The sequence below is a fragment of the Mercenaria mercenaria genome, chromosome 6 (genome assembly GCF_021730395.1).
Source record: "Mercenaria mercenaria strain notata chromosome 6, MADL_Memer_1, whole genome shotgun sequence".
Taxonomy (NCBI): Eukaryota; Metazoa; Mollusca; class Bivalvia; order Venerida; family Veneridae; genus Mercenaria; species Mercenaria mercenaria.
In genome coordinates, this window is record NC_069366.1 from 8,147,445 (window position 1) to 8,170,271 (window position 22,827).

Sequence of the window (22,827 nt, forward strand, 5' to 3'; positions counted from 1 at the left end):
TATGAACATGATAATTGAAAGGAAATCTCTTTCCAATTAGAGAGCAAAACAGCTCAGTAAACGCAGTGAAATTAAAACGTTTATAGATGTTTTAGTTGGTCAATCATGTTGAATTTTCATATGTTGCAATTTTACAGGCACATACATTTTAGTAATATGGACTGTCTGTGCATTCAGAGAATGTGATATCTACTAATTGTCTGTATAGTACAAACGAAACTTGTATTATGTAAAGCAAAGCAGACGACTTCTGAGGATATTAATATTATTGACCATTTTATCGTCTTTTACTCTCATTAAGATATAATAATGATTTATTCGTTTATACTGAAATGAATTTTACACAGACTGATTATCTATGTAAAATTGTATGAATACTGCACCACTGAAAGGGTTGAAATATACTTAACATTTTCAACACGAGTTATATGAATATCATGCGAGGCGTCAACTTAGTGTTTATAAATTTGTAGTTGTCCAGCAGCAAAACAAACTCGTCATTTGATGATTAAGTAACACTTGCTCAATAGACCACATTCATTAATTAGCAGACCACCTCCATTATGTGACCTGTTTTTAATTCCGTTTTTAGTTTAAAAAGCACAGATTGTGTCGTGTAAAAAGAACATTGTGTTAAGAGACCACTCCTCGTCCTTCCCTTTGATGGTCTTTTAATGCTAGTTGTACAGTATGTATAAATAATGTAAAGTCATTTGGCAAACATTGTTCTTAGTTTTCATAATGTCAAAATGTGAAAATTTATGCATTTTGGAAACAAAAATATGAATGTTATAAAGAGCCACTACATTTTTGCATTATCTGACCTATAAAATATGTGAACAGATTTGTCTGTCATAAAGTAAGGTACATTAGAAATCATTTCATTTGATACGCTGCATATTTTGACATCATGTCTGAGATTCTGACAGCCAAATATATACACTTATGTCACTTCTTTGTAATTTAAGTTCTATTTAAAAACAAATGAGAGTAGGGTTGTTAAAAAAAAAGTAAAAAAATGAGATTATACCTATGACTCTATGTATCATATGTACAGGATGTAAAACATTGTAATATATAATACTATCAACTATTCAATTACTACTGGGCTGTCTACAATCACATTTTTGGTTCGCAAGTTAAAGACACTGAACTTCAGACCGTACTGCAACAAAAGAACAAAAAAATTTAGACATCAGTAAATTATTGATATATTTCTTAAGAGGGCTTTGATGAAACTTAGTTACTGGCAGAATATATTCAAACGCGCTTCTAATGTGGAACCGGGGGTATACTGCCTTTATTGTAAAGTTTTATTTTTAACATTCGATAAGTAAGAATTCACATGTGGTCCATGTTCAAGAAGACAGAAAAGTTCTTGTAGCCGAGGTGACCAGGGTTCGTCGATTCCAAACTCAGACATGTTTTTGTCCTTAATTGCGCATATATTAAAACAATTGACAAAAACAAACTCAATTACCAATGTTTATAATATGACCAAGCTTCAGTTCTAAAGAAAGATCATTTCTGCTTAGATATTGAGTCCAGTCCATTAAATTTATTTATGTTTAACTTTGTATGTCCTGTACTGATCACACACATACGCTCAGCTAGGGTAGCGTTGCAGTAGATCTGTTAAGTGCATTTTTAACTAATAACTTGCTTATATCAATTGAATTTGCAAGTTACGTGAGGAAGACTGAGAATGCTGCTTTGAGACTTACTGCACCAATTCAAACGAATAATTATTTCGTCTTTGTTTTGTCTAGAAAGAATTATGTAAAACACCTTTCATGTGGAAAATTAAACAAGATTTGCAAAACATGAACAGAAAGATGGGTCTAGTTTTTACATGTTTGTCAATGATGACATGACGAGATACGGCTGAAACCAGAGTTCAGGTCATCACAAACGTTTTCAACAGAGTAAATGCATTTGAAATGAACCTTGATCATATCCCTAATATTCAATGTCAGATCGTCAATAAATGTGTTTTTAAAACTCGCATTTCACCTTGTTAAACAATATAGCATTTATTTTCTTAAAAGTCTATAACATGTCTGTATTGTTAATTCTGCATGTGGTATACCCCTGGAAATAAAGTAAACATATTACTTTGTAGGGTTTTCAAGAATAGTTGCAAATCTTCATGTTCATTTCTAAAATCCACATCTTAATCATAGGTTGCAATAGCATGAATATATCTCAAAGCGATAATATAGTTTAAATGGGAAATAGTAACGACCTGCGCATCGAAACATTTTGAAACACCCTCACACGAATATAGCATATATAAGTGCTGTTGACGCGGACTTTACAAGGCGCATGGGAAGGCAAGGAAATGTGAACAGTAAGTACTTGACATTTATTTAATTTCACTCAAATAGTGATACACGTTTATTTAATTTCAGTCAAATAGTAATTTGAATGCATCTATACAGTTTTGTTGTGTGTTAACCTTGTTTGCTTTGTTGTTTGGCTTTTTGTAAGAAAATGAAGTTCACAAATAGTTTATTCAATTAAATATCGTCAAATTGAATTAACTGAGTTATATTTTACGGTAGTAAAACACAAGATCAACTACCATATACTTGTATTATCAAGTAGTAGCATGCTCTGGATAACGCTATAGATTTATTTCGGATTTCTGTCCTTGGTTGATAACATGCAAACAATTTCATGAAAATCTGTAAGTGTGTCGTGCGGAGTACAATCTTTTCGAAAACAAAATGATATTGTATTTAGATAAATCAACTGCTTAAAATCATTTTACAAATCAGCACAAAATGCTTGAACTTTGCATCAGATTAGTTTAACCTGATAATCCATAAAATGAAGATATAAACGAATAACAAAAACACAAATTATCGTAATTTCGCTTATGTTATGGCATGGCCATGCAGTTGCTACACTTTGATTAAAACAATGTCGTCACGGAGCGAGACGATTTTACATCTATAGTTAAAATATCCCAAACTAAAGTAAGCTATTTTTGAACAGTTCTGATTGCGTTTTAGGGATATAACATTTGTTTTGACCGTAATATTAAACACGTAGTTTCAACAGAAAATAATTAATAGTTTACTAGTATACTTCCCCTTATTACTTTCTTTCAGCATTAGGGAAATGGTAAAACTGCGTTTCAATTGTCGTTAATCATTACCTCATGGCTAGTGGGTTGTGGTATGCAATATTGGTTTATCCTTTTTTATTGCATTTCAAAATATCTGTATATTTGATCATGCGGGCATATAAATTACATAATTAATAGTTTATAAAACTATTATTTTAACATTCTTATTATGCAATGATTTTAGTTTCATGCCGTACTCTTTATTTGTATGCAATAAAATTGTTTTTATAATCTTAACATGTATTTTGGTTAATTAGATACGTATTGTACGTTACGGGGTATGTTTTCTAACATTGACTTTGAAATTTGACCCTATGGCATATGAAAAATACCTTTTACCCAAAATACAATTATAGAATAAATGAAACATTAATTGAAATAAACGAAAAAGTATTGAAAATAACTAAATGTTTAGTGAATTTTAATACAAACAATAGAATATATATGAAAAAATATGACATATGAATAAAAGTTATCGAATATAAATACATTTTTGTTTCATGTACTGAATAACAATTATGGTATATCAAAAACAAATCATTGAATATAAATAGAGAATTAAAGTACATAAATAATTTGTATTGAATATAAATGTAATTTTATAGAATATAAAATATAATAGGTAATGGTAGATTTCTCAGAAAAAACAGCCTCGGAGCCACGCATTTGCGAAGTAAGCCAACAACAAAAAAAGCCGTAATGGAAAAATATTACAGACGGGTTGCTTCGAAGATCTAACAAGTACATATAAATTTATGCCAAATGTAGATAGAGGGGGAGGGGGGAGTGGTAAGGGGTAAAAAAAAGGGGAGGGGAGTTGGGGAGGAAGTTAAAGGAGCAAGTAGAACAAGGATGAATATACAAAGGGTATGCTACGTTCCTTAATCTCAGCTACACTACAACGTAAACCACAATTGCGCAGGCATTCACGTACCAAAGATAAACACACAACCATACCCAACTCACTAAAATAGAAACACAGACAGGTCAGATACAAGTTCACGGTAGGGTAACGCTTTAGACTCACAATCACACTAACGCACCCCTAACAGCAGGAAAAAAACACCGCCTTAGGATTCCGGCAGCCGAAATAAAGGGAAGCCACAAAAACTAACTCAAAGTAAAGGGGGCGGGGGATGCAAAAAGGAGCGCAAATGCAAGGGGAAATGGCGAGGCGATAGGGGGAGTTAGGAGGAGGAGAAAACGCTTACAACAAACAAGACAACATACGCAACAGACAATACAAGACAGACAGAAAACCAGTTGAAAATAGGGGCACCGCCTTGGATCGGTCAGTAACCTATACAAAGGAAACTGGTGATATAAACGCGTTTAGGGCATGCCAACCTCGCACATACCCTATCTTCAACAAGTTAGATAACACAATGTAAATAAAATCCCGCTGAGAAAGGCTCTGACATTAGCGAAAAAATACCAGATTAATTAGGCAAAACATTAAGATTAAAATTAAGGTAAATCTAAGGTATAATAACACCAATGTACTCAACAGCTTGACTGAAGTGACAGCACCAAGAACCTAACATTTAAGGGCACGACTAAGAAAGCTGCAAGACAAAATTTAACTCCCTCCGTCCGTTGTATATAGGAATTAGGAGAAAAGTATCATGGAGTCTTACACTTTATTAGTCATCGCACCATCAAATAGGAAAGCGTAGCGATTAACTGTAGAGGGGTCACCACTAAACATGTACTGTGCTTCACGATTTTCGCATCGTATCCTCTTTTGATAAACTATTTAACCCATGTTACAAATATTTGATTAAATAAGGACTATGTTTAATTATGAATAAAAATTATGACATACAAATAAATAATGTTACAATATTGCAACACATCCCACGCCATAGGTTATAAACGAAAATTGAACCGTTTACTTTTCCCTAATGCTGAAAGAAAGTAATTAGTGGGGATATTCCTGTAAACTGTTACTTATTTTCTGTGAAATTGAAACTGTGCCAGTTGAAAACTGAATCATGTACATAAGCATGCAAGAATTATGTTATACTGTTGAAATAAAAACAAAAAAGATTTGGCGCAAATATAAATAGTATTAGATTTGGCATAGTCTATCACAAGGGAAAATCCGATCAGTTGAGGTCATGGTGTTCCTTTTGGTAGAAATGTTCTATTCAGTTCATGCTGGGGCAAAAGTCTCTGTTGGTTCTTTCCTCGTAAATGGAATCCATCCCGTATTTTCAGAATGATTGGCCGGTATTGAATCAACGAAAATATTCATACATTTCTCCCTGAAACACTTTTCTGCAAGATGATACTTGCTACCATGACGAAATACATATATTTATCTCATTCAGAAGATAGAGATGATCCTTAAGCAATGTCGGCAGACGAAAACGAAGAAATTGCAATAGTTGGCATAGGATGCCGCTTTCCTGGTGCGAATGACATACATGAGTTCTGGCGGCTTCTTGAGAATGCGGAAAACCATGTTAGGGACATACCAAAAGAAAGATGGAATAATGACAAATTTTACAGCGTTAATCCGGACGAACCAGGGAAAATCTACGTCAGGAAAGCGGGCCTATTGTCAGAGTAAGTAAACTTAATGTACTTGTGATGAGGAGATGATTATCAACTTTTTAAATCATACGAAACATTTTCCTAAATACGCATGCTCGTATCAAAGTAAGAATGTTCTTGTTTACAAACTATTATCTCAGAAAGTTCATTCAAAACAAAAACTGATAAGGACTCGTATTAATGTTCCAGCAGAACTATTTATAATTTGTTCATACTCTGAATCTATGGAAAATTCAATTTTGATAATGTTATACAACAGTTAAAAGATAACATGTAAATATTTTTCACATTTACACACAACAATTCTTGTGGCAAGACTTACAAACATACCCATATATAAGTGGACTTGACCCTCATATGACCCTCACCTACAAACTTAAAACCTTACAAAAGTAGCATTTTAGTCCTATAGTCCACATAAATGACCGAATATATTCAAACTCATTCAATAAACCATGTAGCAAGACGTTTAAATTGACCTATACATAAATGACCTTGATCTTAAAATGGCATATCCTTTCAAACTTAAAACCTAGATGCACAACATTTTTGGTCCTACGCCCCACATAATTGACCCAATTTAGTTTACACTCACACCCAACAAACCTTGGGAAAAGACCAACAAACTGACTTAAATATAAATGGCCTTGACATTTATATGGCCTTTCCTTTAAACTTAGAATCTTAATAAACAGCTTTTATGGTCCTAGAGCCAACATTAATAACCTGATTTAGTTTCCTCACACTCAACAAACACATTAGCATGACTTACACATTTACCTTTATATAGATTACCTTGACCTTCTTCCGTCTGTACGAACTGAAGTGCCTACAGCCGATATTAATGACCTGATTTAGTTCACATTCACCCTTAACAATCCTTGTGGCAGTACCTACAAACTGACCAATATATAAATTGCATTGACCCTCATTTGACCTTCATATTCAAATTTTAAATCTTAAAAAGCAACATTTTTGGTCCTACGGCCCACATTAATGACCCGGTTTAGTTTATCATCGGTCCTTATTCCGTCTGTATGAACCAGATTGCCTACAGCCCTCATTAATGACCAGATTTAGTTCATATTCACACTCAACTGGATTTGTGACAGCCTGCATCTACTGTGACCTTCACCTTTAGACTTAAAACCTTGATAAATAACATTTGTATTCTACAGCCCACATGAAGACCCGATGTAGTTCAATCTCACCTTCAACAAAAACTTATAACATACCTTAAACTGTTGTTAATTTCTTACGTACATGTATTTTGCTTTCACGGGTTGCTTGCTACATATACACATGTTTTTCTTCAAACCAATAAAAACTGAAATGTGTCTTTGCAAATGAAAATAATGTTCTACTGACAAATCTACAGTTACGTGAATCCCTACATTCATGTAATATAGCTATATTGTCTTTTGAAAGGCACGATATATGGGACAACCGCTTGTTTGGGATCAGTGATAACGAAGCAGTCCGGATTGATCCACAACAACGCTATGTACTGGAGTGTACCCACATGGCATTAGAAGATGCAGGGTTTACTAGAAAACAGTTATCTGGTACAAAAACTGGAGTGTTTATAGGTTTGTTTATGATCTTATAGATCAGATATTTCTCATACTTCACAGTAATAAGATACCTTCAACGAAATATGAATCACAATTGTATTGTAAAATGTTACGGCACTTGGTCACGTTAGGGAAGAAGATGTGTCAGGCAGCCGGTTAGCTCAGTCGGTAAAGCACTCGCCTTGTAAGCGAGGGGTCCCGGGTTCGAGCCCCGGACTGACTGCGCCCAACATGGGACCGTGGCATGCTTGCTTGGTCAGTCTGACGACGCATGCAATGTTATGTACCTCCGGAACACGAGGACGAGTTTCCAATTTATGGGAGTGTATGTCACGATAAGGGCTTGGTCACGTTAGGGGAGATGTGTCAGGCAGCCGGCTAGCTCAGTCGGTAGAGCATCGGAACGGTATTCCGAGGCCCCGGGTTCGAGTCCCAGTCTGGCTGCAAATTTTTCTCACCCTGTGACAAAAATATTAATTTTGGAAGTGTTATCTGCCTGCCGTTTATATTGTCAGCTTTTATCAAACACCCTCCGTTTTTGTCTAGACTTTGTCTTTCATTGCGTTTTCAGTATTGATTCATATAGTGCTCCCTTAACATGTAATAACATTTTTGGTCTGGAATGGGGCGGCATACCGTATTTGGACCGTCAATCTTCCCATCTATCCGTCTCTCCCGAATCATTGAATAATGCTTATGAGCAGTAACATCAAATTTGGTAGGCAAGTAGGCTGTGACTGGCGGATGGCTATAATTATGAGGACATTAGCTCAAAGGTCAAGGTCGCAGTGTCCTTGAGATGAAAATTGGTTTCCAATTGATATCTGTAAAAAAAAGCTTCAGCCGCCTACAGTCGTGAAACTTCATGAGATGGATGTCTGTGATCGTAGATGATCCATATTGTTTTATTGTTTTGGAGGATCATTATGTCAAACGTTAAGGTTGCGGTGACCTTTAGCTTCAAATCGGTTTCACATCGATAACTGAAGAACGCTTTGGCCTACAATTGTCAAACTTCTTTTCATGATTTCATGTGGGGAGTAGATAATCACTTTCGTTCAAGGAGCCGGAAATGAAGCGGCCAAGATCACGTTGACCTTGAGCTGAAAATCGTTTTTTGACTGATAACTGAAGAACGCTTTAGCCTACAGTCGTCAAACTTTATAGGATGATTAACTGTAGACAGTAGATGATCCCTGTCGTATTTGGATTATGTAGGTCGTACGGCAAGGTCAAGGCGACTCTGAGCTGCAATCGGTTTCCGATCGATAACTGCAGAACGCTTTGGCAAACAGCCATCACACATCATAAGGTGTTCGTCTATGGTCAGTAAATGACCCCCGTTGTTTGGATGTCAGTAAGCCAAAAGTCGTGGTCATAATTACTTTGTGGCTGGGAACTGTCTCATGCCTTTGCCTTATGCCGTCTTCATAGAAGGATTATGTGTGATTAGTACATGACTCCTGTTGTTTAGGGGTTAGTAGGTCAATGGTCAAGACCACAATGATATTGATATTGAAAACGGTTTCCGCTCAATAACTTAAGATGTGACTAAAGGCCACAAACTTCTTACAATAATTGTCTGTGATTAGTAGGTGAACCTTTATTTTGTTGGGGACAGTAGGTCAAAAGGCAATATCATAGTGATCTGGGGCTGAGAAATGGGGCAGGTCATTATGGGGACATACGTGTTTTAAAAACATATCTTGATTGTCAAATACCACTGCAGTTTGTATCAAAATTGTTAGATAATCGTGGGTTTATTTATACATCTAAGGTGCCCTGTGACATTCATATAAATATACAGTTTAAATTACTATCCTTCGTTAAAGATTTATACAGCCATTGTATATTCCTATATGAAATAAGATGAGATAAGAAATACATGTTCGTGTTAAAAAGCGTTCATGTATTCTACTTCCTAATGAAAACTACACAACCTTTGTCAGTGCTAAGATGGGTTTTGCACGTAAATACAGTTATACAAATGTTAATTAACAAGTTAGAATTACACCAGCATATACTATTTTCTGAATTCAGGTGTAATGAATGATGACTATAAAACACTGGTTGGAACTGACCATACGGAAGACACTAACTTTACAGCTACAGGTCTGAGTACTACTGTAATAGCATCAAGGGTGTCATACGTTTATAATCTACAGGGACCGTGTATGACTATAGACACCGCGTGCTCATCAGCTATGATGGCTGTACATGTAGGATGTCAAGCTATCCGTGCAGGTATATTTTATTTTATACCCCACAATTTCTTCACTGCCGAACGTTTCAGGAGGTTAGTTTTAGATAAAATAAAATAATATTATTATATTGGGAACAACATTTCAGGTATAATAAACCAGAAATAAAAAAAAAAAACAGCAATTAACTACCAACACACCATTTTGGGGAAAACAAATAAAAAGATATAAATATTATCCATTTTACACATTCATACACTATATTAATTACTACGGAAACATCCACTAAATGTCCTGAACGAATGAGAGTATAGGGTAGAGACAGAACTTATAATTTCAAAAATGGAAATACTCTAAATAAAGTCGGAAATTTATTTCTGAATCCTTCTAATAGCCAAATTGTTTAAACAAATCTAAAATTGATGAAAATTGTGTTTATATCTATAACAATAATCAGGCAAGCCTCCAAGGTTTTGTTTATTTCTATCGATTTTATACACCTATACGTAATATGTACTATAAAAATATATATAATTTGATTCTTGAATGTTCTGGATATATTCAATTCTATATGTCAAATTACTTAATTATTTGTAATGAGATTTGAATATGCAAGGACAGGTAAACTAAAATTCAACATGATTTAATAAAAAAATCAGAAAAGCTAATTTCTGTCTTTAAGTTAAATAAAAGATGCAAGGATTTACATCATTCGTTTTGTACACTTTCTCAGACTGATACCCGTTTGAAATTATCGACTTTCCTATAAATGATGTCTAAGTAATGGATTGTTAAAACTAAAATATATAAATGTGAAAAACCGTCGCAATATCCCTGGAAGAGGGAAGAATATAAACTGACATGAAAGCAAACTCGCAGGTTTTTTTATTCACCAATACACTGAGGCATTGCATATGAGAAAAGTATATTTTTACATCCACTTATAGAGGTCCCTGACGGCCAAGTCAGAGAACTGAACTAAATTTACTTTAATAAAACTTAGGGATGCGACTTTCGGAATGTAAAAATGTATCAATTAAGTTATAGCACAATGGGCTATTTTCAGTCTATTTTCTGGATCACTATTATTTTTGATGCAACACCCTTAGAAATCACACTTTTATCTTGGTTTGATAATAATGTATTGCTTAATTAATAAAGACTTATCATTTGCAATGTCTTTATTGGCTTTCTTGTGCGCTAAAGCTATAAAACAAATGTTAATATTATATATATTCAGATTGAAGTGCAGGAAAGACCTTTTTCCCTATTGTGAAGAAAAAGACACCGATTACTGTATTATAATTTTAGAGATTTCAAAGATATTATGCTTATTTTTAACAACTATGTTGTGTAAGTTTTGAATTGATAAAGATTACCAGAGACAACATCTATCGGTAACTGGTGTATATTTTGTTAAGTAACATGATATATAAATGTGCATATTTTTTCGGCAGTCGTAGAATGTATTTGGTCACCGTTCATTCATTATTTTTACACAACATATGTCATTTGTACATTATATTCTTTTACCAGTAAATACTCATGCAGAATCGTAACCAGCCACTTACATCGAATGCCATTGCGTTAAATAGAGTAATATCACTGTCTAAATTGAGATCTAACACTTTTTAGTATACGTTTTTGTTCATCAGTCGTGATTTGGACTATCCACCAGCCATTACACATAAAGGTTTCCTACAACAGATATATCTAATCGGCTAGCAGTCTGATACATTGATGTACGTGATGCTTTCCATAATATATAAAACATACACCAGTGCTGTCAAGGATGCAAGTTTGAAAAGAATAAAATGACACTTGATAAATTAGAAATAAACGTCACCTCGGACATCAGCAACGCGACTAGCACGTCACCATTATATTTTGATATATTATAAACTATGCCGTATATTTTGATAATATTTTTAGTCAATATTGCGAATAGATAAAGGCTTTTCCGTACCCGCTTTTGTTGACGTTTTACAGATTTTATTGATGACACACAATTTTATACCTGCTGTGACTTATGGATCAACCCTCGTTTTACGCTGTCCAGATATGAACAACTATATCCAGATGGGGTTGAATTCTATGCCTTAGACATCACACATCAAACAAAAAACCGCATATATAAGACAAATCTGAACAGTAAATGGGAAGTAACTTTCCTCTTATTTCCATAGTGGTCCCTAGAGGCAAAATGTCTTATAGATAAGGGTTTCCTGCTTTTTGTCGTTTCCTGTACTTAATGATGCTACATCTCAATTCGTATAAACACCGATATATATGTCCATTAATTTAATCATTTATAAAAAAAAAACAGCTGTACTTTCTCAAACGTAAAGGTGACTGTGATATGGCGATATGCGGCGGTGTCAGCAGTATTCTGTCTCCGGATATGTTTATACCACTATGCAAGGCAAGAATGTTGTCGAGAATAGGTCAATGCCAAACATTCTGTGACACAGCTGACGGATATGCTAGGGGCGAAGGTTGTGGAGTCGTTATTTTGCAGTCTGTGAAAGAGGTAATTTGCTGGTCTGATACATGGACTCACCTGAAATATCTTATTTATTTTATAATGAAATAGAAAAAGTGGAAACTCCACAGGTCGCTCAACACAACAAAAACGAAAATGTTGCAGTTGAAATTATTTTATAATGAGCCTTTTTTAAGTATTGTCTATTACAAAATGGTTGCAAACGTATTGTAGTTTTTAGTTTTTAGAGTTATTTGTACAATTCGATCTGTATATTTGGCAAAATCTGTTATCTGTGAGAAATGTTGAACCTTCTAGTTTTTTTTTCATTGGATCTTTTATACAGAGTTTTGTCATCGTAGCAGCGACGAATTGTTACATATCAGCGTCAAGATTATTACCGTGTAATTATTGTAATGATTGCAATTTATCACGATTATTCTTCCTCTGCTCATACACATGGAACTTTAACATCAAAATATGTATATAGACTTTAACATGCACACGCTTTATCGATAATCTACTACCTATAGTTGATGTTGCAAACACTTCTTTGTTATTTAGTCACAAAAATACATATGAGCCGCGCCATGAGAAAAAACAACATAGTGGCTTTGCGACCAGCATGGATCTAGACCAGCCTGCGCATCCGCGCAGTCTGGTCAGGATCCATGCTGTTCGCTAATGGTTTCTCTAATTACAGCAGGCTTTAAAAGCGAACAGCATGGATCCTGACCAGACTGCGCGGATGCGCAGGCTGGTCTGGATCCATGCTGGTCGCAAAGCCACTATGTTGGTTTTCTCATGGCACGGCTCATATTAGGTATTGATCTTGATTCTTGACTTTCTAAGACAGATTATGTTTGTTCATAACTGGAATACAGCGGTCATTTTACTATAAAAAAATTGCAGTGACAATTGGACGCCCGTCTAAAATTACATGTCGAAATGTTAAATGTTGTATTAAGCTTATTTTTCTTATTTTAATGTACTCAGTTGAATTTACTAGTAACACACAGAATGTTCAGCAGCTAAATATTCTCGTGACGAAAAAGCTACAAAGCTTAACGAACTTATCAACAACGTGAATGGGTTTCTAATGAGTGACGCAAAAGGAGAACGAATTTCGTCATTCGAACTCGCATGTTTTGACTGAAATTTGATATATTTAATGTTTTGGCGTTATGGCCTTATCATTGAATTATACAGAATTGAATTTAATTTCTCTAAACTATATGCATTTAAGGCACCACAAATTGAAAATATATGGGGTGTATTGCAAACTGATATTAATCAAGACGGGAGAGCTGCTTCTCCAATGACTGCGCCATCTAGTGAACAACAACAGGAATTGTTGCATGCTATTTACAAAAAATGCAACATTCATCCAGGGGAACTGGACTATATTGAAGTTCATGGTAACTATTTTCTTCTATCGATTTATTAAATAGTTTGTTTTGTTAAACGCATTATGTAAAGTACGACTGAACGTGTATATATCTTAAAAGACCCACCACAACCTAAAGACATTGTTTCTCTCTCCACATGAACTTCTTTATAAACATTCTGACAATACTAAAGGGTGACTGGTGGACAAGAAAGACCCTTTCTGTATTAAAGTGTTTTCACAACGTCATTTGCAAACCTATTTATGCAATCTATTTTCAGTATAGTTTTAAACACATAATAAATAATTATATCAGACTGTAGAAACATAGTGTGGTCTCAAAGTAACTTATCAAGTACTTTGCATACATCTACATTAATACAATTAAATATTACTATTAAAACGACTAACTCAAATATCGTGGTGTGAGATTTTTTTTAAAAAATCAAACGTTTCGTATATTCACCTTTATGTTCACATGGCATGAGTATTATCTATCACATGATGATTGTAATCATGCTATTTGACAGTGCAGCTTTAACACAATCTATGAACAGATAGAATGCAACCAAGAAAAATATTTGCAGTCTCCGTTTGACTGACTCGGTTTAATTTAGTCTGCCCATTTGAATTAATGCATCGTGAACAACCATTCATGCTCATTTAGCACAGACTTTAGCGGCAGTATTTCCTTGTTAAACTGAATTGACTATATGGGTCCAGGAAATATAACAACACTGAAACCAAATACAGGGATGGAAGGTGATTAAATTGATATTTAGTGGTCAAAAGATAGTCAGTATCAATAGGGTCTTTCAGAGTTTTTCTAATATGCATTTTAACTAAGCTACAAGTGTGACAGAAATCTAGTGTTTATTTCAAATAAAACAAATTTGAATGTACAATTTTTAATGATTAAATCCTTTTCGAAGGTACGGGTACACCGGCTGGTGATCCTACGGAAGTGGATGCCATTTCAACATTTATGAAGTCGTATTCAGTTAACACACAGGAATCAAATCACTCAAAGAAGATATTGATGGGTTCAGTGAAAACAAACATAGGGCATACAGAATCTGCAGCTGCTGTGGCGGGCTTAATCAAAGTATTATTGATGATGAGACACGAGAAGTTCGTTAAAAGTCTACATATAAATGAAAACAAATCAAATCTCAATACAAAAATTAGGCTTGATGAGACTTCATTAGACATTGCTGTAAAAACTGAAAATTGGCCGAAAAATCATTCTGGAAACAGAGTCGCTTGTGTCAATTCTTTTGGCTTTGGTGGATCAAATGGCCATGCTGTTATCAAACAGTTCAGTTGCAGGACTACTTGCTCTCAAGAAGTTAAAACAAATATCATTAGCGAAAACGTTCCATATCTTGTGTGTTTGTCTGGTAGAGATCGGGAAGCATTGTCAAAGAACATAAACAGATTTTTAACTGATGTGGATACCTCTTATGAAACTCTATCCGATATTTCATACACATCTTTATTCCGCCGTGACCACTTTGAGTGTAGAACTCTTTTATTTGGTGCAGATATCAAAGATACATGCCAGAATGCCAAACTGAAGTCGGAAACTAGTGGGGAGTTTATACCAGTTATACCATTATATAAGCGGAATATAGTAATGGTATTCTGCGGAGTTGGAACAGCTTGGTCTGGCATGGGAGCTGAAATGATGACCAATCACTCCGTTTTCAGACACACAGTCCGGAAAATTGACGAATGTCTAAAAGTGTATTCAAACCTATGCGTAGAAGAAATATTAAAATGTTCTTCAGACTACAGTGATCCTTTTCTAAATCACATAGCAATATTTACAGTACAGGTTGCATTGTTTGAACTATGGAAAAACGTAGGTGTGACACCAGATACAATAATCGGTCAGTCCGTTGGAGAGGTAGCAGCAGCCTACGCATCCGGTGCTTTAACTCTTTCGTCAGCTGTAAAAGTAATCTACCATCGCTCAAAAATTCTTGCACAACAAACGAGAGGGAAAATGACGGTTGTAGGAAATGTAGCTATCTCTGACATAGAAAGCGTATGTTCAAAATATCAACCATCATTAAATATTGCTGTCTACAACAGTCCTTCATCTTGTACCATATCTGGTACAGAAACAGGCATTGACAGCTTAGAACGAGAAATTTACTCTTTCCCAGGGGCATTCATACGCTCTCTAAATGTAGCATGCGCGTATCACAGCCATTTAATGGATGGATGTTTGTCAGAAATAGCTTCAAAACTAAAAGACCTTCAGAATGGGCATGAACCACATATTCCGCAAATATCAACAGTAACAGGAGAAAAAGCAAATCCTAATGATTTGGCTTCGTCTACATATTGGGCCGAAAATGTCCGACAGCCTGTTTTGTTTATGCAAGCTCTACGAGAGACGCTTCGAATCGAAAGTACAAATGTGTACTTAGAAATTGGGCCAAGACAAGTGCTTAGGGTGCATCTTCCGAACATAATAGGTGAAGGGTACAAGTTTCTCTGTCTTCCCTCTATGAACCAAAGCAATGAGGCTTGTTTCCATAGGTCACTCGCTGTATTGTTTGAGCTGGGCGTAGACATTGACTTCAGTCCATTAATGCCATACAGAGGATATCTGTCACCGTTACCGAGATACCATTTCAACACAACGTCGACATTATTCATATCGCACTTGGCAAAGCAGTATCTCTCAGGTTTTGGAAAAACAAGAGGTACGCAAAAATATATGGATAAGGTCACCAATGAGACCTTCAACATATTAGTGAATCAGGAAACTACACCTTTTGTCTTCGATCATCAGTTGCTAGGTTCTGTGGTCGTGCCTGGTGCAACATACGTCGAGGCAGCCTTAAGTGGTGCTTGTGAGATATTTGAAAGTCCACCGACAACGTTAGAACTGTCAGTCAGCTTTGAAAATCCTTGCACGGTAGAAAAAGGTCGAACAACTCTGCTTTCTTTATCATTCCAGCAAAACACGGCTTTGAAGGACGGAACTTTCGCTTATAGCGTATGCCTTGATGAACGCACTCTTTGCACGGGTACCGTTAACGAAAGAAAAATACAAGATGTACACGAAATTGATATTTCTGCGTTGAAAATGCGCTTAACAAAACACAGAACGACAGAAGAAATATATGCCATTTTAGAGAAGATTGGCCTTAGGTATGCTGACTCTCTGCGCCTAATTGAAGACTGTTATTTAAATGGATATGAATGTCTGTCCGTCATTAACTTACCGCAAAGTGTCAGGCGTGATACAAGAAGTTTTTGTCTGCATCCTGCTATTGTAGATGCTATGTTTCAGACGTCGGGTGTGCTGTCAACCGAGGAAAGTTCAAGATCATACGAAGGTATTCCTGTCGGCTTCAAATCAATTATCATAGAAACGATGCCTCGGGAAATAATGTTTGTTTATACACAGTTAATCCGAAGGACAAGGAAAAGAAGTTTTTACAAATTAATATTGTGCTCTGAGAAAGGTGCTGTAATTGCAATGATAGACGACCTGGTGATAGAAAGCATCAGTACATCTATTCCAAATGATAGCATTTCATACGAATTAAAATGGCGTCATTTGGAACAGCTGAATAAAACTGAGGAGAATTACAAAGCATTTGATATTGACCAACTTATTGTTTTTGGTTCAAACAGGTTTAAGAATTGGCTTACTCGTGGTGAGATTTCATTTACCTTCATCGAAATTCCAAATGATGCAAATGCTTTTAAGGAACTTGTTACAGAAGCTATACAGAATTCACGAAAAGGTCGCATGGTGGTTTTTGGTCTATGTATAAACTGCCATGATTTAGAGAATCAAAGCAACAAAGCGATATATGACATGGTTTTGTTCAATGTCATTTCACTGCAAACGATCTTCAATGTCAAGTCATCTTTGTTGGAAGAAGCATTCCCTGTATCTGTAGTCACCGAAATTACACAGCAATTATCTGCAGAAAATCACGAAGAAACAAATTATATAGGGGCAGAGATGTGGGGGTTTGTTCGATCAGCGCTAACTGAAATGCCGTTTGATGATATACGTTTGATTGATGTTGTTCTCGGAGAGGAAAATATCAAGCCATTCATATCGCTTTTGACAAACACTGAAAGCGGAATCACGGAATCTTTGATAAGAAATGGTCGCATTTATGTAAGCGATATATGTTTATCATCCAGCCAAGACATTGAGTACATTCAGACAAACCAGACAGGACAATTGGAGAACCTACATTTGTGTTCAAAGAGTTCAAAGGTTGTGTCTAAGCCCTTTTTGGCTTACACACCTTGCGGACTTAATTCAAAAAATGTTCAAACAGCACATGACAATCACTCAAACATACTTGTAAGCCGAGTTTACATTAAGGATTCTCATAGAATAACTACTGGTTCATGCGTAAGAATCTTAACTTCAGATGATCAAGCTGGTCCTGAAACTCTGGTCAAGGCTACAGAATTTCTTGGCTGGCTTAAGGAAAATAAAGATTCGGACAACAGCATGTATGGTGTATGTTTTCCAGTAACCATTTCCACAGTTGTTTCAGTGCCAAAGTGTTGCACATTCTTATTGAAAGATATACCTTTCTATAAGCCTGGATTGATATCTGAAATCGTTCTCCTGTGGAAAGTAGCTAAACAAATAAAAACAAAGTCAAATGTCCTGATAGTCGTCTGTGATAGTAATTGTTGGAGGGCAAATGCAATACTGAATTTTCTTCAGTATAACAGGTCCAAAGGAAAGGTGGCATCTTGGGTTGATATAGACGAAATTGCTATGACCCGTGAACGTTTTACGCATGCTATTTTGGTTCAAATTGAAAACGCATGTGATATAAGTTTGCTCAACAGTGTTAATGCTGTTCAACTTGTCATATGTGTAAACACCTGGCTACCATGGGACGCTGCATCCGTCAGACTACAAGATATTCTGAATAAGGAAACAGTTACACTAAAAACTGAAGAGATCATGAGTGAAGACAGCCTAACAAAACTGGTGCCACAAGTTTTGAAATATTTGGTAAAAGCACCTACAAACTTTCGGAGACTTTTTCTGACAGTTACGGAAGATTCTGACTTTCTTTATGACTTCATTGATGTCCAGACCGCACCCGGGGAGTTGAAATTACCTGTCGTTCGGTACCCATCGTCGTTATTCAAAAAGAATGGTTACTACATATTTGTCGGGGGAACTAGTGGCCTTGGATGGGAATTGTTGCAGTATTGTGCCAAACTAGGGGCTGGGCATCTATTAACACTTTCACGCAGAAGTCTATCTGTTGACAAAACTGCCGAAATGAAAAAAGTTGAAATATTATGCAGATGTAAAATAAGTCATATTCGGGCAGATGTTACTGATCTAAACTCTATGCAAAGTGTGTTCAATTCTCTGAAAAATAAACAAGCTAAGGTTAAAGGGATATTCCATGGTGGAGGGGTCTTGAAAGATATTACTTTGAATAAAATGACAACTGAAGACCTCGACATTGCTTTAAAGCCGAAGGTTCTTGGAACATTGAACTTGCATGAGGTCAGTAAGGACATGTCATTGGACTTTTTCCTCACGCATTCCTCTATAACTGCAATATTTGGAAATCAGGGACAATCCAACTATGCATCAGGGAACTCTTTTCAAGACTCATTTGCCTTTTTTAGAACATGTCATGGATATAACGCACAAAGCATTAACTGGGGAGCATTGCCATTTGGAATGGCAAGAGAAAGCGGTCCAGATTTTGAAAATCGATTTCGACGTCAAGGTATCATTATTCTAAACGAAAGTGATGTGCGATCATGTTTCAATGAGGCGATACTTACCAAAGGTGTTCAGAAAATATTCGGCATTTTTGACTGGCAGAAGGTTATTCGAAACCCTATGTACTCGTCTTCACAAAAGAAATTCGAGTCGGTAATTCAACACTTTGGAATAATGGCAAATGCACAGAAGATGGAGTTAGAAGAAATGAATGAATTGAACGCAGATTTTTTTGAACTGCCTCTAGAGAACCAAAAGCAGTGTTTGTCAAAAACAATATTATCTATTCTGAAAGATTCTTTACCGACAGAAACAGGACTTTTTGACTCAGACGTTGGCCTTTATCAATTAGGTATTGACTCAATGTCGGCTATGAGTATTACAAACAGCATCTACAAAACTACGAATGTACAAGTCCCTGTTGTATTCCTTTTATCAAATATAACCACCATTCAAAGAATGACAGACTTTGTTCTAAATGAAGTATTATCTCATAAAGAAAAAGAAGAACCTGTTATTAAGGAGGCTGTAAATTATGAAATATTAAATGGATCTGTTACCTTCATGCAGACAAGCATACTAGATAGACTGGAAATTGAAAAACCCTCAAATTTCATTCGCACTATCAGCTACGAAATGACATCAAGACTGATCAAAATCAAGGACTGGAGAACAATCATTATATGTTTATTGCAAATTCATCCTGGACTGCGGCAAATATTTGAATGGAATGTCTCTGCCAAAACCTTCCAGGCAAAAGAAATAGAAATCGACGAAAGAAACGTTCCAGTCAGAATTGTTCCGTTTAAGACTATATTTGAAACTTCCACAGAGACACGAATTGATCCAAGACACCAAATTCCTATGTTGTTGCATTTGGCATGTAAACGCCGAACAACCAGAATGAAATTGTTTCTTCATGCTGTGGTAGTAGATATGCAGAATATCAATATTTTCTTTCGTGATCTTGAGCTGTGTGCCCGTTATTACTTTCTCGGAGGCCCGCCTCCAGTCAAAAACAGTATAAATGTCACAGAAACTGTACGCCTTACATTGACTCCTAGATTTAGAGGCATGAAAACGTTCTGGAAACAAAAATTCTCCTGCAATATAGAACCGTTCACGTTTTCTAACTCACTCGAGGCCGAGTTAGACGAGGCAAGATGGTGTGAGGTTGAACACGTCTTCTCCGAGACACAATTTGATGACATTCTTAACTTCGTCAGAAAAGAAAAAGTTACATTATATAACTTTGTTCTATCGGTGTACTTTCTCATCATTTATGAATCAACAGGACTCGAGGTTTTACCTTTGCTAACAAACACAAATATGCGAGGATATGTACCTGCACTGAAAAATGTACTTACACGGTGTGTTAATGAGATTCCGATTATTGGCAAAGTGAACTCCAAATCTCCAGCCAATGACTACTTGAGGGAATCTACTGAAATGTTAAACGCGGTAACAGAGCAAGGCGCATATCCCTTTGAGTTAATAAAAGAGGAAATGACATCAGAGAAGCTAAGACAGAATATTGGAAGACATAGGTTTATCGTCGATGACATATCAACCGCATCCAAACGCTCTATGAAACAGAATGTCAAAATAACGGAGATTCATCACCGACGACATACGTACGAGACGTGTTTGTTTATGTATCAGGATACAGTGAGAAGAAAACTATGTCTTGAATTAGGCTTTAATTCGAAAGCTCTTGAAACATCCACAGCCAAGTACATGTTAGAAAGGCTAGAATCTCTTCTCTTCAAATTTGTACTTGGCAAAGGTTTTGCTACCGTAGAAGACATATTAAATGACAAAAGCGATATTCCTGAACAAACAAGAGATGATACCAAAAAGGAACTGTATAAGAACGAATCAGTAACTAAAAACGTTGAAGTATATCCAACAGAATGTTCTTCGAAGCAGTATTTAACAAATGCAAGTCATGGCCATACTGAAGACACGGTTCAAGAAATTCATGTAAAAGGAACAAGGATTGTAATGGACGGTTGGTATTGATACATTTATATTTACTTTATCATTTATTAGCAATATTCAGTTGCTGAGCTATCCAAATGTTATAAAAACTATTTGAAAATATTTTGTCATTTTGTTATGAGATAAATTAAAGTGTCAAAGATATAATCCAATAATTTATGTTCAGGATGCTTTATTTTAATTTTGCACAGCTTCATATTACTCATTTACTAGTTAAAGGCGAAATATCTATAAAGGCTTGGAAATGTTAGGCCAATTTTGATATAAACATTGTATTTAAATGATGGGTTCTCATTTAAAGGGATGACTATACTTATAATAAATGTAATATTAAATCATCTATGTTACTATTAAAGATGACTTTCTGTTTTTGTCTTACAGGTCGTTTAGACAAACAGTCGAAGCATGGAAGCGTATATAGATGCAGAGTGGTCTTGCTAAAAACAGACTTTCCTGATTCAGTTGAATATTACCTCCGCTGGAATAGCTTGCTGACAGTACGGCAAGTAAATTTAAAAGATGTGGTGGAAATTCACATTAAGAAAATAGCAGGTTAATAGTAGAATTTTTCACCTTCTTATAGGCAAACGCTTCAAAATAGTTTGATCGTCATGTCTGGATAAGATGTTCTACCATTAATCTTGCTTTTCCAAAACATCAAAATATACCAAGTAGATCTGGCCGATAAATGAGTTATGTTTAACTTCTTTTAGCCAGGGTATCTGCATACTTAATTTACAGATATAAGCACATGACATATAAAGAGAGCTCACTATGCGTGCGAAAGTATGTTTAATTTGAATATGGAAAGTTATGTTGCGTAGCTGTATAACATGAATTTTGACCTATATTCTATAGTAATAGGGGCACGAAACAGGTGCGCGCTGAAAAGATAAACCATTTATTGCTAAGTCTTAAATAACATTGAATATCAGAAGGCACATATTAAATAGTGGATATTAAGTCTTAACCCAAAACTAAAATGATTTATTCTAATTTCAAAGTCTTTAGTAATTGATCATCGCAAGAGAAATCGAAAATAAACTCGTACCCCGCCTTCATATGAATGAGTGGTGGCTGGTTTTAAGGATGACATCCCGTAATAGGCCTTAATTTCACCAAAAGCGTACATAAAACTTGATAATGTAAGCTTTGAAAATGTCAAACAATAGAAATAAGGTGCATAGTGACAAGTTATATAGTGACAGAAGTTCTCAAAAATGTCCTTTAGATTACCTCCCCTGATAATTTTGGTTTCTCCCCTGAAAACTAGAAAAAATTAATTTTCTTTTCCCTACAGGGAATTTTAGATTTCTTTTTGATATCTATATCAGAATCATATAATGCAGCTTTCTACCGCAAACATTTCTCGAAACTCAAGTTCAGATTCTTATAATCAAAGATGTTATATATTTCCCATAGGCATCAATGTTAACTTCAATACCGATTATCTCCCCCAAAAATTATAAAATTTAAAAAATCTCTCGGTGAAACTTTTTTAATTTTGAATGTCTTTAAAGTGACTAAATTTCATTTAAATATTGTCATCCAGTTACAAGATATGAAACATGGCTATTACACCATGTTATCCTTAACTGTAGTCCAACTAATTGTATGCGGGTCGAGATATTGTGCTAGTGGGTTTCCTATGGGGATTCTGACCCACCACGAAATTATTTCAGAATCAGCACAGGATGTCAAATCATTTTGACCTTCTATCACTGGAAGGATACAT

The 22,827-nt window shown here is 35.5% G+C and overlaps 1 protein-coding gene and 1 non-coding gene across 2 annotated transcripts in view; both read left to right on the plus strand.

The window, feature by feature from the left end:
- The first annotated feature begins 2,316 nt into the window (after positions 1 to 2,316).
- LOC123549721 (uncharacterized) overlaps positions 2,317 to 22,827 on the plus strand; it is a 31,913-nt gene continuing 11,402 nt past the window's right edge. The window contains exons 1-8 of the mRNA XM_053545025.1: positions 2,317 to 2,350; positions 5,467 to 5,704; positions 7,121 to 7,281; positions 9,307 to 9,510; positions 11,816 to 11,997; positions 13,196 to 13,367; positions 14,269 to 21,102; positions 21,474 to 21,644. Of these exons, the coding sequence (XP_053401000.1) occupies positions 5,490 to 5,704; positions 7,121 to 7,281; positions 9,307 to 9,510; positions 11,816 to 11,997; positions 13,196 to 13,367; positions 14,269 to 21,102; positions 21,474 to 21,644 (7,939 nt within the window). The 5' untranslated portion in view covers positions 2,317 to 2,350; positions 5,467 to 5,489. The remainder of the gene's footprint in view (positions 2,351 to 5,466; positions 5,705 to 7,120; positions 7,282 to 9,306; positions 9,511 to 11,815; positions 11,998 to 13,195; positions 13,368 to 14,268; positions 21,103 to 21,473; positions 21,645 to 22,827) is intronic.
- On the plus strand, positions 7,417 to 7,489 carry Trnat-ugu (transfer RNA threonine (anticodon UGU)). The gene has a single exon. It is a non-coding gene; the product is annotated as a tRNA-Thr (tRNA).